Below are 17,624 nucleotides of genomic sequence, written 5' to 3'. Positions count from 1 at the left end.
CGAAGGCGTGGTACAGCTCATGATCCAAAGCATACCACATCATCTGTAAAACACAGCGGAGGCAGTGTGATGGCTTGGGCATGCATGGCTGCCAGTGGCACTGGGTCACTAGTGTTTATTGATGATGTGACATAGGACAGAAGCAGCCGGATGAATTCTGAGGTATTCCGAGACATACTGTGTGCTCAAATCCAGCCAAATAATAATCAGCGTTTCATAATACAGATGGACAATGACCCAGAACATAAAGCCAAAGCAACCCAGGAGTTTATTAAAGCAAAGAAGTGGAATATTCTTGAATGGCCAAGTCAGTCACCTGATCTCAACCCAATTGAGCATGCATTTCACTTGTTAAAGACTAAACTTCAGACAGAAAGGCCCACAAACAAACAGCAACTGAAAACCGCTGCAGTAAAGGCCTGGCAGAGCATTAAAAAGGAGGAAACACAGCGTCTGGTGATGTCCATGAGTTCAAGACTTCAGGCAGTCATTGCCAACAAAGGGTTTTCAACCAAGTATTAGAAATGAACATTTTATTTACAATTATTTAATTTGTCCAATTACTTTTGAGCCCCTGAAATGAAGGGATTGTGTTTAAAAAATGCTTTAGTTCCTCACATTTTTATGCAATCATTTTGTTCAACCCACTGAATTAAAGCTGAAAGTCTGAACTTCAACTGCATCTGAATTTTGTTCAAAATTCATTGTGATAATGTACAGAACCAAAATTAGAAAAATGTTGCCTCTGTCCAAATATTTCTGGACCTAACTGTATGTATGTGTGTTTTTTATATATATATATATATATATATATATATATATATATATATATATATATATATATATATATATTTATTTTTTCTTGGAATTGTTTTAAAAAAAATACTGCAGGTCTTGGTTTTCTTTAAATCCATCTCATCTCCTCTAGCCGCTTTATCCTGTTCCATCATCTTCAAAATTCATTAAAATAAACAATTTCAGAAGATTATTAATCCATCCTAAACACAGATCAGATCCTGATAAACTGATCACTGTTCCCTGATTAACACATCACTCTGCCAACAGGGTTTGTACTGCTCCTGTACACAGGGGTGCCACCATCACTATGTTGCTGTGTGTATTTTTTCTCCTCTGAGAAATGTGGCGTTTTTCCTTTTATCACAGTGGTGGAAATGAACTCCATTCACCGTCACTAACGTGAAAATCTGAACAGGATGAAAGAAACTATTTTATTAAAGGGATTTTTACCTCAGCACAGAACGGCTCCACACCAAGAGCATAAACTATAAAATGTATTTGGGATAAACTGATATTTAATCGCAGTCTGCACAACTGCTTGTATTTACAAAGTATAAAATCTTACTTTATAGCAAAATTAACATTATCTTAATGGTGAGTGATTTAGGCCAATGTGAGTAACATGAGCTTGCTGTTTACAGACAGACACACTCCAAGTAAGGGACACACACACACACCCCAAAGAGGCAAAAGGTCCAGGAGATGCTACTTTTAAAAAACTGCCAAAGTGTTTTCCCTTAAAGTCCTGCCTTCTTGATTTCTTTTGACTCAAGTCCAGAGGAAGTGAATTTACTGGTTAAAGTTCACCGAGTTACAGTCGTGGAAGCATGTGGATTTTCTTCATGTCCTACAAACTTTCTCTCCTTGTTCTGACTGTTATTTTAACTGAAAAAAATCATAAAAGTGTTCTTCATAGGGGTCTCTGGTATCAGTGTAACAATGGCTCAAAAAATCATAAAGTTGGCACCCCTGGGTATGGAATACAACTCATTTCTGCACAAAAACGGTGTGGAGATTTACTCACAATTCTGCTGCCCCTGCTTTTACTGTAAGGATAATAACGAATACCATTTTGATCCATTTTTCTCATGATGATACATATGGATGCAGTATCTCCTTTTCAAGTCTTTTTGTCAGTCATTTATCTGTTCATTTCAACCAGATGAGCTTCGTCTCAGGTTTATACATGTTGCATTTTTAATGTGGTTAAATCTGAACACTGAATATTGACCTGCTCATTGCCCCCCCACACAGAGCGCACTTACCTGGAGTATTACACTTACACTCATTAAAATTCACTGAGAATAATCCACAGTGTGTTAGTCCATAAAGACCATATATACAGTTACGGTTTCAGTCCATTACCAAACACTGTGTTTACTGGGATGATACGAGTTAGTCGAGAAATCTTGTTTAAGGCCTGTGTGGTACAAAACAAATGTCTTACTAAATTAACCAAACACCTACGATTTAATGCATGAGATGTCGTCATCAGAAAAAGCACCAATTTTATGGTAAAGTAAAAAATAAATGATGCAATGATTAAATGATGTTCTGACTGCTGTAGGTTAGTGCAGTTTAAATTTGTTGTACTGTTTTATGTAATTAGATACTAAAGCACTTAACTTTATACTAGACCCTTGGTTCTTAAACATGTGGCGTTTTTCCTTTAATCACAGTGGTGGAAATGAACTTCATTATCCTTATAAGTAACTGAATTTGGGCGGCACGGTGGTGTAGTGGTTAGCGCTGTCGCCTCACAGCAAGAAGGTCCTGGGTTCGAGCCCCATGGCCGGCGAGGGCCTTTCTGTGTGGAGTTTGCATGTTGTCCACGTGGGTTTCCTCCGGGTGCTCCGGTTTCCCCCACAGTCCAAAGACATGCAGGTTAGGTTAACTGGTGACTCTAAGGCCGAATCTCATTTCACCCCTTGGACCAACCCCTCCATTTTGCGCGTTCACGTGAAGGGGTAGGGGTATCCCAATCCCAGTTAACGCGGAGGGGTAGGGGAAGGGGGAGGGCTTCTGTACCCCTCCAAACGGAGATTTTCCTGGAGCTGACTCCGAACGAAGGGGTTTGAGTGATTTCCCACAATGCCATGCGGATTTCAGAAAGATGGCGGTTCCCGCGGCGAAAGATTGTCATAAATGTATTTTCTCCATTATTTACGTGTTTTAAGTTGTTATCCAGAGGAAACACGCCGCTTGATTCGCTTTCGAGCTGAGAATGAGCAGCGATTTCTGAAATCCAAGCTGCTGCTAAAAAGCTTTGGGAGTGAGTATTGTTTTCGGTTGCTTTACTGCGTACGTTTTGTTCTGTTATTCTCGCTTTTATTGTTTACATGAGTGTTCTGACACCTCATTCTGTCGGATGTGGTGCACGAAGCGCCAAAGATATCCCATTCAGTGGTGTTAGTTAACAAATCACACCCTGCCAGCAGAGATTTCTGCCTCTGGCTCTGACTGTAGCGGCTGGTCGCAGCCAATGACGCGTCGCGTTTTGCTAACGTAAACGCTGACGGAGGTACGCGATGACGTATGCGATCGTTGAAGGGCTATCCCAATACGTAAAGGTTGAATTTCAAGCCCTATCCCTTGTAGCTCAGTTTCAAGGGGAAGGGCCAAGGGGAAGGCGGAGGGGAAGGGGGAGGGGGAGGGGTAGAAATTAGAATTGGGATTGGGCCTAAATTGAGCGTAGGTGTGAATGTGAGTGTGAATGGTTGTCTGTGTCTATGTGTCAGCCCTGTGATGACCTGGCGACTTGTCCAGGGTGTACCCCGCCTTTCGCCCGTAGTCAGCTGGGATAGGCTCCAGCTTGCCTGCGACCCTGTAGAAGGATAAAGCGGCTACAGATAATGAGATGAGTAACTGAATTTTTTTTTTTATAGAAACTGTTTCTATGGGAGAAAAAAATCAGAAATAAAAAATAATAATAATCTCTAGTTTGAATAAACAATTTAGTATTTTATAACCTTTTCCCCCCCAGTTAGTTGTCCTGACTGTGAAAAGCTTAAGAACCCCTGCATTTGAACATCTGCTGCGTCGCTGTAATTATTAACAATTATTATTATTCAATTTTTATTGAAGCGCTAACTCTATAACTCTTACCTTTTCAAGACCTTAGATTTTTAAAGGTCCGACATTTCTGTGAATTCCTGACCCTTACAATTTCCAGGTCTCACTGCTCATCTGCGATCTTTGATTTTTCAGTATAAACAATCTTCTTAAAACGTGTTGAGTTTTATGGTTTAATAATGCAGCGTTTCCCACAAATCCAGCATCATGGGGTTAATTTATATTTTAATATATTTACAGAGATGATGGATCTGAGGAAAGAATGCCTCCAAATCATTCGAATTGTGTATTCAGTGGGTGTATTGTACATGTTCTATATAAAATAAAAGCTTTTATGTTGCTGTGTGTATTTTTTCTCCTCTGACACTGGACTTGTGGTACACCGTGTTCGTTTTTTAGCACAGAAATAAAAACCGTTCTTGACAGTGAACTCTGGTTTCTGTACAATTCAAACTTCCCGGTGTGCATCCACACCACAAACCTGAGCTAGTCCCTTCTGATTCCTGGTGAGAGGTGTGTGCAAGTGTCAGTAATCCCAGTGGTGCTGGTCCGTGCACAGTGAGGTCTGCAGTGTGCGCATATCTTTGAGCAGACGCAGACTGTCCTTACTGCGCTCTCCAGGTCTGGACTTGACCTTCAGCTTTCCTTCACGCTGATGAGACTGCTTCTTCAACTTCTCCACCTGCCAGACACACCAACACTTAAATCACAGTGTCTGCGAATACACAAAGTCACAACTGACGTGCTGCTCGGATACGCCAGTGTACTTTATACTTGACAAATAACCCTGAGTGTATTCCACCACCACAACAGTAATATCACCATTCGTTAAAGATTTCTGACTAGTTTTAGGAAAATTAAAATTTTCCCCATGCACACAATTTTCTTTACAGTTCAACATGAGGGCGTGTCTCTGTGTCCCAACATCCAGAGCAGAAAACTTTTTAGGAACTTGTCACTAATTTAAGAATCACAGACAGTGGTTACTTCCTCTGTTGACCAGAAACTAGTGGACTTGAGCACTGATGACTCGGACTCGTGCATTAACTGCATTCAGACTCATAAATTGGAGACAAGGACTCCGTTTTTTTCTTTATTTTTGTAACATGCCATAATAATTTGGGATAAGATATTTATATCTACATTAATTTTTGTACGAATTTCGTGCAAGAGTGTCACACCTGCACGCCTTGGTGCGTGCATCAGATAGACTCTCAGGCACGCTCCAGACAGCATGCACACCATAAACTGTTTCACATAAAGACAGCAACAGCCACCGTTAAATGGTCCGGTTCTCGGACTCGACTTAAAATTTTCTTTAATGACTCGGACTTGAACACTAGGAACTCGAGACTGGACTCAAGGTTTAGTGAGTCGACTGCAACACTGGTGGGCAGAACTTTGTGCAGTGAACATAACTGATTGGTCGATTACAAGTGTGGAGCTGGAAACCTCACAGGACTGTATTCTGTACACACTTCTAGAAACAGAAAGTCAGGTACTGAAATGTGTGATATGCATGAAAGTTTTGCAGGAAATAAAGTCCCAATGTGAAGCATTTTCAAAATAAAATATCTTGATTTCATTATGCAATAAAAGTTGAGGTAAAATGTGTTACATAAAATAACTGTGAAATACACTAAAGTCAATCTTCCCACTTTATAATGATAAAATTCAGCAGAGGTGACTCCGACTGCTCCGGGCTGCAACTCACTGACATTTTAGTGTCACTGGATGACCACCAGGGGGCGCCGACTATACCCTCATCATGTTTGTCTTACTCTATCGCATCACTAACTCTGTTTTAATTATAACAAATATAAAAAAAAAAAATTCTCTTTTTCATTAGGACTACTGTTATGTTTAATTTTGTATTCATTATTATAAATGCGTACTTTATTTATGCATCATCACCACCACTGCTTTTGATGGCTGAGCATTTTAGTGATAAAAGGGTTTTGAGATCAGATTTTTTTTTTTTTGGAGATTAGAAAGACTTGATCAGATTAGAAAACAACAGGTGATAGTGCAATAAATTTTATATTATATACGTATATGATTTTTAAAAATTTTATTTTATAACCCCAAATCAGACAAAATTGGGACAGTACGTTGAAATTAAAACTGAAAAGAATGACTTGTAAATAATCTTTGACCTGCATTTCACTCAAAACAATAAAATAGCACACTGATGTTTTACCTCATGAATTGCATTTTTTTAAAATAAAACATTTCAATTCTGATTCCCGCAACACATTTATAAAAAAAAAAAATTGGAACAGTAAAGCATTTACCAGTTTATACAGGTGCCTCTCAAAAAATTTGAATATCATGAAAAAGATATTCAGTATTTTCCATTCGTTATTCAAGAAAGTTTAAATTTAATATATTCTAGACTCGGCGGCATGGTGGTGTAGTGGTTAGCGCTGTCGCCTCACAGCAAGAAGGTCCTGGGTTCGAGCCCCGGGGCCGGCGAGGGCCTTTCTGTGTGGAGTTTGCATGTTCTCCCCGTGTCCGCGTGGGTTTCCTCCGGGTGCTCCGGTTTCCCCCACAGTCCAAAGACATGCAGGTTAGGCTAACTGGTGACTCTAAATTGACCGTAGGTGTGAATGTGAATGGTTGTCTGTGTCTATGTGCCAGCCCTGTGATGACCTGGCGACTTGTCCAGGGTGTACCCCGCCTTTCGCCCGTAGTCAGCTGGGATAGGCTCCAGCTTGCCTGCAACCCTGTAGAACAGGATAAAGCGGCTAGAGATAATGAGAGGAGATATTCTAGACTCATGTAAGAAAAATGTTTGAAACATTTTAGTTATTTTAAAATTCTGATAATCATGGTACATACAGCACAAAAAATAAAAAATAAAAAATTTTCAAAATATTAGAACATTTCACTTTGAGTTTGAGTAAAACCGTATAAATACCATGTATCTTGCGGTCTAGTTCAGTCCACACAACCACAATCACGGGGAAGACCATCTTCTGGACAACTGTCAAGTCAGCAATCATCCATCGACACCCTCCACACAGAGTAAGCCACAGAAGGTCATTACTGAAAAGGCTGGCTAGAAAAGGTGCACAAGCAACAGGGATGACCGCAGCCTTGAGAGGATGGTCAAGAAAAGTCGATTCAGGAACTTGGGAGAGCTTCACAAGGAGCAGACTGAGGCTGGTGTCAGTGCATCAAGAGCCACCACGCACTGACATCTTCAGGAAAGGGGCTACAACTGTCACATTTCTATTATCAGGCCACTCCTGAACCAGAGACAACGTCAGTAGCATCTCACCTGGGCTAAAGAGAGAAAGAACTGGACTGTTACTCAGTGGTCCAAAGTCCTCTTTTCAGATGAAAGTAAATTTTGTATTTCACTTGGAAATCAAGGTCCGAGAGTCTGGAGGAAGAGTGAAGAGACACAGAATCCAAGGTGTTTGAAGTCCAGTGTGAAGTTTCCGCAGGCTGTGATGATTTGGGGTGCCATGTCATCTGCTGGTGCTGGGCCACTGTGTTTTATCAAGTCCAAAGTCAACACAGCAGCTATCAGGAGATTTTAGAGAACTTCATGCTTCCATCTGCTGACAAGCTTTATGGAGATGCTGATTTCCTTTTCCAGCAGGACTTAGGTGGACATTTTCCATACAGTCCCAACTTTTTTCTGATTTAGGGTTGCATTTCATACAGAACGCAGTTGAAAAGTAATGCATTTTAAACAAAGTCTTTTTTTTGGCTAGAATGAAAAAAATGCAGATGTGCAAAAATAGTAACAGCATCTATAGCAAACAAGATCTTAAACAAAAAGTATGTAAGGGATATTAAAAAGAAACATTGCTTTCACTATTTGCTATAGCTGTTGCTATTTTTTTTCACAACTGAATTAAACCTCCTTTCGACAGAAAGAATGTCTTTTGTGATATGAAATGCCACCACATCAGTAATTTCTCTCTCACTGGGATCTTGTCATACGGAACAGTGCTGGAAAATGTGATGAGATGTGGTGAGAATCTCAAAAACAGGGTATCTGCACATTTTTCAAGTACAAATTTAAAAAGACTTTTAAGACCTTTTCAAGACCTCTAAATGGAAAAATTAAGACTGTACCATGGCAAAGAAAATGATAAATACGACAACTTAAAACTGTTTTCTGCAATAGTTTTTTTTTTACTAACTTTAAGAATGCACACAATTGGTGAGCAACAGGGTGCATCAATGGCAACTGTTAGACATGCAAACAGCTGAAGCAAAGTCGTGTGTTTTGGGCCTGCAGAACTACTGTAGCAGCAAGGAGAAGACTGGTGTTTACTGGAGAAAACGCCATGAATCATTTCAAAAACGAAAACAATAAATGGCAAGTAGAACCAGCTGAACAACCTTAGCCGGCATTATTTCAATCCCCAAAGATTATCTTTGATGATGTGTGATTTTAGCCTAGGTCACAACCGGCCGTACGTGCTCCTACGGCTGGTCTAAGTGCAAAAAACGCAAGAAACGCATGGAGGGTGTGCGTGTGACGTGCTGATTTTCGAGCCGTAGACTGGCCGCAGAGGTTCTTTGTCATGTCAAACAAACTCTACGGGCGCTTACGGTTTTTTCAGGTTGCAAGACAAACTTACGGCCAACGTGCGTCTTTCTCCACGAACAAAAAAAAAAAAAAAAAAAACGTAGCGATGTGGGAAACGCCAAAAATCGCACGGCCAAAAAATCATATGTCCGGTTGTGACCTAGGCTTTTGTGTCCGACAGCAAAATCAGTCTGAGTGTCATACAGTATACAGCTGGCTGAGGAAGTTCTCGAGTATCTTCTGCATTATAGCAGGTAACAGCATAAACCTGTTTATGCAGTCATACAATCATCAGAGCGTTACATTAAACACAGAAAAACAACTGTCACCTTTCATAACCATTATCAATTTTAATCAATGTGTTGTAATAACTAAACGAATTATCAGTGCAATTGTTATATCAATGTTCATTATTCAAAAATAATCAATTATCTATAATCCATTAATAATTGTTTATTACTACTATTATTACTACTACTACTAATAATAAACTACTTTTTAATAATAATTAAAAAAATTAACTCAGTTATAACATTAATAATCACTACTTATTAGCTATATTAATTAATTGAATAGCAATTATTATAATTCAGTATTATTACTACTTAATAAGCAGTGATTATCAAAATGTAATTTAATAATAAGTAGTAATTATTATCAACTACTAAATTATACTAATAAATAATAAGCAGTGATTATTAAAATGCTATAAAAGTGAGTTATAAGATTAGTTAAAATTATTATTAAAAAAAGTAGTAATTATTATTAGTAGTAGTAGTCGTAGTGATGCAATTATTCATGGATAATAAATAATTTGTTTTTAATAGTGAACATTGATATAACAATTGAACTGATAACATTAACAAGTATTACTAGTAGTATTATTGTTTATTATTAGTAGTAGTTATTTTATATCAATGTTCACTATTTAAAAAAATTATCTATAATCCATGAGTATTTGTTTATATTCTACCAATTACTACTTTTTAATAATTTTGTAATAATTTTAATAACTTAATTTTATAACATTTAATAATCCCTAGTACTTAATCATTAATTCATAAGTAGTAATGATTAATAATCAATAATAATTACTATTACTACTAATTATTATTAGTGGTTGTTAATATTATTCTTATTATATTAAAAACACTTGTAGACGATAAGTAATAAAACTAAAAAACTTTTTGTACAAATTATTTATATTGTACTATATTTAGAATTATTGAATTTTCTGGAGTTCTTTTTGTTTTGAAATAAAGGTTGTTTATATATTTATATTAAACTTAATACAATAAACAATGATAATTATGTAAAAAATGATGCTAATCATTATTATTATTAGTATTTCCTACAAGTCCCATTTTCCACCTGACTCTTGTGCGCATGCGCGAACCCCCCTGCGTTTCACTCCGGAGCGCTTGACTTCGCGCGCCTCGTGTCCGTGAAAAACCAGTTTCCCAGTCCGCTGTGTCCCCAGTGCCGCGTTATTGTCTTTAAACACGTTTGTGCGATCTAGCGATTTTTATTGCAAACGATTCTTCTCCTTATTTTGGGGGTATTTGTCATCCCCCAACCACTTGTCGTTAAACAGACATCTTCCCATAATTATCAACGCTTTCTAGCGCCCGCGTAAGCTACCTGCACATCTCTCACTCTTCACAACCACCACACCACACTTCCTCCAGTAGCCACCTAACATTAGTTCTTGATCTACAGAACGCACAGAAGACACACAGAACCAATGCTGCCCCCAAAAGGTACGCTGGTCACTTTTAAAATTACGGTTAAAAAAAAAAAATTATATATATATATATATATATATATGAGTGATTCCACGCTTATGGGTACTGAAATGGGGACATGAACTTATTTTTAAAAATTCACCTAAAACCATTTCTTTTTTTTACCATCAGGTCATAAATAAAACATGTAATCTTTAATGAATGATATGTTAAAAGATAACTTTAATTTTCTGAGATGTAATAAAAACATATTTATATGCCAAAGTCAGAATGTAACAGAAGTGTTGTGGACATATATATTCTCAATTTTAACAATGTAGAATTACTTTTTGAAACATAGGAAGGTGATGTTTTAGCAAATATAATTAATAAACATGTGTAGTAGAATAAACATACACATTCTTTCAATAAGATTAACATGGTATATAGCTAGATTGCAATTAATTTGTAACAGACGCGAGATGGACAATCGTAACAGAAGTAATGTAACAGACATCATTTTGGAACTCATAGGCTTGACTTTGGCATATAAATATGTTTTTATTACATCTCAGAAAATTAAAGTTATCTTTTAACATATCATTCATTAAAGATTACATGTTTTGTGACCTGATGGTAAAAAAAGAAATGGTTTTAGGTGAATAAGTTCATGTCCCCATTTCAGTACCCATAAGCGTGGAATCACTCATATATACCCAAACCGGATGGAGACATTTCACTCGTTCGGTCCAATATTAAATTTAATACCTCCCTTTCGAAAATTCCAGTCATTCCAAAACAAAAACAATTTAAGACGTTTTTAGGCCTTGAAAACCAAAAGTTGTATTTAAGGCTTTTTAAGGACCCGCGGGAACCCTGAAAAATGAGATGTGGTGCTCGATGCAGAGTCTGGTTTAGTCTCAGAGAAAATTACGATTTAAGTTAGGTTACTTTTGAGGAGTGTGAGGATGAAGCTGACCTGAGCCTGATGTCGTCGCACCTTAGCGATCTGTTCTCCTTTTTCCTCCATCTTCTTCACCAGGTTCTCTCTCTCTCGTTCCAAATCCTGCCTCAGTCTGTCAGAACGACACGCCTGGACCTGCTTCCCCAGCTCCTGGTGCTCGCTGTCTCTCATACACACACACACACACACACACAGTAACACTATTACAAGCATGCAGCATGAACTGCAAAATATATATGAATTGAAATGTGATTAAATTAGCATAACACCCCCTCAAACTACATCTTGAACTCTGTAGTAAGCTAAAATGTGTATAAAATATAAAAGTGGAAACTCACAAGCTGATATGTGCAAACTCATCCTGTAGAGCCTGCAGCAGCTCTGAAAGCTCCTCACTACAGGAAGAAGAGGAGGAGAAGGAGGAGGAGCTACTGCATGACCGATGCTCTGAAGCCTCTTTCCCATTTGTCAGGGGCGTGGCTCCCAGCACACGCTCATTACACAGCTGACGGTTGTGTTGCTTCAGGAGATGGAGGACGTGCTGCACGTTAGCACGGACAGAGTGACTCGCCCCTGTGGACTACAGACACACAGAGAGAGAGGGCATACATTTATAATGAATAATGTTTATTAAAAAGTGTTATACTTTATTCATTGTCACACTAATAAGTGTTTATAACTGTTTAAACAACAAACACACTAGTTATATTTCATTCTTTATATCTTACAGGTATAGCTGAAGTTTCTGGTGTTTCGTCGTACTGTAAATTTACTGTGAATTCTCTCTCATTATATTTTATTACAAAACAATAAGTGTGAGAGAAATTAGGGGAGATTTTACACTTCACTCTGGATAAACGAGTGGATTAAACTGGTGTTACTCTCATCAGAATGTGTGTGTGTGTGTGTGTGTGTGAGAGAGAGAGCGAGCATACTGTTCCAGCCACAAACGGTACATCCCCCAGACTCAGTCTGTAGTGAGGCTGTGTGTGAGAATGTCTCTGCTGTAAAGGCTTCTGGGAAAGTGGAAGAGAAACAGCAACATCACTTACAGTTACGGAATTTAATAAATCTCCCAACTCCCAGCAGCAGTACAGGGCAGATTCCAGTCTCACCCTGCCCTCTCCACCAAACACCATTAACCTAATGCCTGTGGTCCATGATATTCCTAACATCAGCCTTAAAGCAGCACTGATTAGTATTTTCTGATTTCTTTACCTTTGATGACAGTTTCTTCTTTGTGCTCTTGGAGGAGCGGTGTGGGTGGGTCGACACGGACTCAATCAGAATACGATTGGCTTCAAGGCCTGTCTGTAACTGAAGAGCAGCCAATCAGATGAAGGAAACAGAATTGTATAGAAAATTAATGTTGAAAAACCAGGCTAGAAATAAAAATCTGTGTACTTTATATAAAATTACTTTTAAATTAAAAATATTTCAATGAAGGCAGAGTTTGTTGGGAAGAATGAATAAATAAAAAAAATTAAAAAAAGCATTAAAAATCCATTTAAAAGCATGCTGCATTCAACAAGCATGATATAAATATAAAACTAAGTCTAGTTTTTATTTCACTTGATTAAACATCATGCATGTTCGAACAGATGGAGGGATGGGTGGACAGAGCAGTGGGGGTGTAAAACCTGAGCAGCTTTATCCTGTATGAGTTTCCTGTGGTGTTCCTCCTCCTGCAGTTTATACTCCAGCTCTCGGATTTTGGCCTCAGCATTGTTCTGAGTGCGTGTCAGTCTCCTGTACTCCTGCTCCAACTTCTCCAACTTCTCACACACGTCACTTGAGCCGCGCACACATTCCTGAAACACAATCACAAACTCAAACAATGCTCATAGACACTAAACCTAAACACAAACACACACACAACCTGGTGTTTGAGGACAGTTGTTCGATCAGACTCCGTGCTTCTCACCGTCCTCTTCATTAAGTCCAGCTGTTTCTCCAACAGAGTGCATTTAACTTCAGCTGCTGCTAACTGAGACGCAACCTCTACACACACACACACACGCACACCCAAAATTGCAGAACTGTAATGAGTATCTGATGATAAACTTACTTTTTTTTTTTATCCCTGCTCCACAATAACCACAAATACCCTGACCACACCCACAAAAAACCAACGCACCCTGACCACACCCAGGCCAGAGTTATTATAGTTTTTAAATTTATTAGTTTTTATTTAGTCTTTGTTTTTTTTTTAATTCAGTTTAGTTTTAATTTTATTTTGAGGAATTGACTATTTTTTATTTAGTTTTTCAGGTATTGCACAGCCATAGATATCCTGTAATAACTTGAATAGGACACATTGATTTCTTCTGCCACAATTATGCCCCTTTTCCACCAAATCAGTTCCAGGGCTGGTTCGGGGCCAGTGCTTAGTTTGGAACCAGGTTTTCTGTTTCCACTGACAAAGAACTGGCTCTGGGGCCAGAAAAACCGGTTCCAGGCTAGCACCAACTCTCTGCTGGGCCAGAGGAAAGAACCGCTTACGTCAGCGGGGGGGGGCGGAGTTGTTAAGACCAACAACAATAAGACCGCGAAAGATCGCCATTTTTAAGCGACGAGAAGCAGCAGCTGTACAAACGCGAAGTAATTTATTATTGTTGTTGTTGTTGCCGCTGCTGCTTCTTCCGTGTTGTTTTTGCTTCGGTATTCGTGCCAAGGTTTATGCAAACGTAGCGCCGTAACTTCCGTATACAGTGACGTAACTGACGTATATAGCGACGTAACTGACGTATACAGCGACGTAATGATGTGGCTCCGCTTAGCCCCGCAAGCTATGGAAAAGCAAACTGGTTCTCAGCTGGCTCGCAAGTTGAACGAGTTGTGAACCAGCACCGGCCCCGAACCAGCCCTGGAACTGATTTGGTGGAAAAGGGGTATTAGACAACATATTGTTTTGCTGACTGCTGTCATAGTATACTGCATTGTCAACTATAATCAATGAATGTGCCTCAACACTGCAATAATGCTTAACAACAATGAAAATGTGTGACCGATGGTTTGCGATCATTCCGAACGTGTCAAACAGGAGTGTTGAAGAACGTTTTTCATACGTTTACAGTCAACATGAAAGAAATCTGTGTTTGAATCAGCTCAATGAAACTGAGCATTATGAAGGTCAGACTATCCTGTGTTTTATCGTAGGGATTCCTGATAGCAAATTCTCTTTAGCTCCTTACAAATAAGTTTTATTTATATTTTTAAAATGTCACCAAGTTTTGCTCAATTTAAAATTATTATTGTAAATAAATGGTGTTTGCTTGTTAGTCTGGTTAACACCAGACCATATCACAAGTGAAATATGGTCTGGAATCCGCCTATTGAATTTCTCGTAGGGGAGGTGTGGTTTACGATTGTCAACGGCCGTTTATTGGACGTTGCGAATGTCTATCATTTGGCGTATACGTAGCCCATGGCAGTTGTACCCGGTGACGTAGTTAGAGCGACGAAGAAAGACTGTAACGCCAAATGCTGTTCTTTTTTTAAAAACAAACTTTCGCTCTAAACTATTCAGAACAGTGTCTAAAGCTTGATCGAAAGTTTGGTTCGTATCACTCGCCGCCTTGTTAAATGTGATCCGTAAACAGTCCCAAATAAACTACAAGCTTCCGTTTGTCGAGTAGTACGCGTCACCGTCTTTCCACCCCTCCCCACTCTCTGATTGGCTCCCTAACTCAGGCGAGCCTTTAGACCATAGTTTCCATGCTGTCTTTTCAGATCGGAACGATTGTGCAAAGCAGCATGGGATTTCCCAGGCTAGTTTGCTTGTCATCTTGGTGGCTCATTTCAGTTGTCACACCTGTCATGGAATTGAGACTCATCGTAGACCAGAATATTTAAATAATATTTTAGAGCTGGATGAAAAGAGGGGAACTGTCTTCATTAACATGCTGTCCGTTGATGCAGAAATCCTTCTGGGAAAGTTCGTTTGCAGAATACAGCAAGCTATAATAATGTGGTTCACAGACTTTACTGATCTCAATCCTCCAATCATCATATAATCCGTCCATCCGCATATAATCCTGTAAATAAATCTATTCTACATAGAAGAAATATGTTTTGAACTTGAATTCTTACTTGTGGAGGGTGAGCTCTCATTTCCAATATTTGCCGGCATAACGTGTCAAGCTAATCGCGACGCATTCATACCACTTCCAAGAATTTCTTAATCTTAAAGGTAGACTGCCTTTCAGATTTTTCAAGTGTAGGTCATAAAAATAATGTTCCCCGACACCCGATTGTTTTTGTTTCGTGGACCGAAAGCTACTGAATCCGAATCACAGACTTCCAATTTTATTAGGTTTTTTAAATAGAACAATTAATGAATTTAACGCCACATGGCCCTAAATTTTTTCCTGCTTCACCATGACACAATTCAAGATACTACGTCATGCATCACGTGGCGGGCTTTTCCCATTCGCGCAAGGCATTGTGGGATACAAATTTGAAACAGGAGAGAAAAATGGAGGACACGAGTGTGCGAATGAAACATGAAAGACCGACTACAGTAACGGAAAGCGAGAAGGAAAGACGTTATGATGCGAAGGAAAGGAAACGCAGGACCAAACTAATAAATACCGGCAGTCAGCGAGCACCTCGGTGTGATCAGCTGTTCGTTTAGTGACAGAATGATGTAACTGTCAGTGCACGGTCAAAGGTAAACCTGCGCACGCGCACACGGACTCCCTCTGTCTGCTTGACTGTGCGAAGTGAGCAATTTCATGCACATTATTTGCTCGGGAATCCCCTCAAATTAAATAACTTCCCAGCCACAGAATGGCCTGATATTTTGTGAGATATTACAGAAATAAACATCAAATCACAATGACCAAATTTCAGATGACAATGACTAAATTTCACCGATTTTATGAAATCGAAAGGCCGTCTACTTTTAAAGGACACTGAAAAATCAGGATGGCGCCATGACGAGCCCATGGCTCCCCAATATGTCTGATACATCATATCTGTTCGACTGTATTATAGGATTTCTATGTGCATAAAGAGCATCTTCTGCTTCTTAGGAGTTTTATGGCAGCCGGCATTACATTACTGCCATGCTCTGGAACTAGTCCGTTACCATCTCGAAGGAGGAAACGAAACGAAGCTGATTTTACCTGTAATTCTATTCCAGTTTATTTCAGGTTGCATTGCTCATTGTAGTTTTAATTAGTTTGCTTTTTTAGACTTTTTAATCTTATTTTCATGGGTAGTTTTAATTAACTATATTAACCCTGACTCAGACCAACCACACCCTGAACACACTGATCCTGTGTCCTACTGTGTGATTTGTAAATCAGCAGGTCTGCTGGGTCTTACCCCGTTTCCTGGGTCTGTGCGAGTCCCTGTTCTTGTTCATTTCTCTCTCTTGGGTGGTCCCTGTGTGAGTTCTCTCCCCCGAGAGCTTCCTCAGGTTCTGTTCTGCTCGCAATCGCTCCAGTTCCAACCTGTGGATCTTCTGCTGTAGGTTCTGCAGAGCGGAGTGGATTGCTACACACACACACAATATATTGTATCATATTGTAACACAAGTGTCATAATAGATCATTAAAAAAAAACATCAATACTAATGTTATATTAATAACAGTTATGAGAATGTTGCATAAAACAATAATAAAAAAAAAAGTGTGTTACTTATATAGCATATTTTACATGCATATGATCAAATGTGCTTTAAGTAATACAAACACCTAAATAAATGCACTCTTCCTGATGATGCCGTGAAAATAAAGATAGTTATGATCACAATGCAATTGCAGATGATAATAAAAAACTGGGACACACACACACACACACACACAACCCAAAGCAGCACGATGGAGCAAACGGGAACTGTGGCGCCTTGTTGTGATGTAGATTGGGGAATCTCCAGAACCCGGAAGTGTGAGTACAGAGTCTGAAGCCAGGACTTTTAAACATTTTCCATCACTACTAAAGGAATACAGACACGCCCAGTCACTTAATAACATAACAGTTTATTTACAAATATTATGGTATTAATGCAGTGTTCCTTTGTGGTACTTTACAATATTGAAAAGGTTCTAAATTAATACCGACACCTAAATAAATTCACTCTTCTCTTTGACTCTGAAAATCTGGCGAACAGATGGCACACTCTATTGTACACATATTCCATTAATCCAGTGTGTTGAAAACGCTTGAAAACAATGACAAACGCAGGCTTGAACAGTGGGTACATACTCTTAGGTAGCTGGGAAAATATTTTATTTTAGCCTTCAGGTAATAAAATAAGTAGAGTAGATCTAAACTAGCAGTGTTCTGGTACACTGGCTGCAGTCTAATGACTACTTTCCACAACAGTTGTCCACATGAAGCGATATATCTCTGTGCCACACTGTGCTTTTGGGAGGTCGGTATTCGGTAGGCGATTGCCGAATTGGAACCAAAACAATTATTTTATCTTGGCCTGAGTTATAACTTACTAACAGGAATCACTATTATACTAACAATTACACCAGTAAAAGATTCAAACAGCCGGTAC

At 38.9% G+C, this 17,624-nt stretch overlaps 1 protein-coding gene across 3 annotated transcripts in view; it reads right to left on the bottom strand.

Moving 5' to 3' along the window:
- cep57 (centrosomal protein 57) overlaps positions 1 to 17,624 on the bottom strand; it is a 29,887-nt gene that overhangs the window by 1,583 nt on the left and 10,680 nt on the right. Inside the window, exons 3-10 of one of the 3 annotated variants that reach the window (XM_060943414.1) lie at positions 16,442 to 16,612; positions 12,990 to 13,111; positions 12,751 to 12,921; positions 12,329 to 12,427; positions 12,046 to 12,126; positions 11,449 to 11,690; positions 11,126 to 11,270; positions 4,352 to 4,552 (exon numbers count right to left, since the gene is read on the bottom strand). In XM_060943414.1, the coding sequence (XP_060799397.1) occupies positions 4,397 to 4,552; positions 11,126 to 11,270; positions 11,449 to 11,690; positions 12,046 to 12,126; positions 12,329 to 12,427; positions 12,751 to 12,921; positions 12,990 to 13,111; positions 16,442 to 16,612 (1,187 nt within the window). In that variant the 3' untranslated portion in view covers positions 4,352 to 4,396. Of the gene's footprint in view, positions 1 to 504; positions 4,553 to 11,125; positions 11,271 to 11,448; positions 11,691 to 12,045; positions 12,127 to 12,328; positions 12,428 to 12,750; positions 12,922 to 12,989; positions 13,112 to 16,441; positions 16,613 to 17,624 lie in introns of those variants that run through there. The other 2 variants (XM_060943416.1, XM_060943415.1) reach the window with 2 other exon arrangements.

This window comes from Neoarius graeffei, chromosome 16, assembly GCF_027579695.1.
Source record: "Neoarius graeffei isolate fNeoGra1 chromosome 16, fNeoGra1.pri, whole genome shotgun sequence".
Taxonomy (NCBI): domain Eukaryota; kingdom Metazoa; phylum Chordata; class Actinopteri; order Siluriformes; family Ariidae; genus Neoarius; species Neoarius graeffei.
The sequence above is the reverse complement of the archived record's forward strand: the minus strand, read 5'-3'. Positions and strand labels throughout refer to the sequence as shown.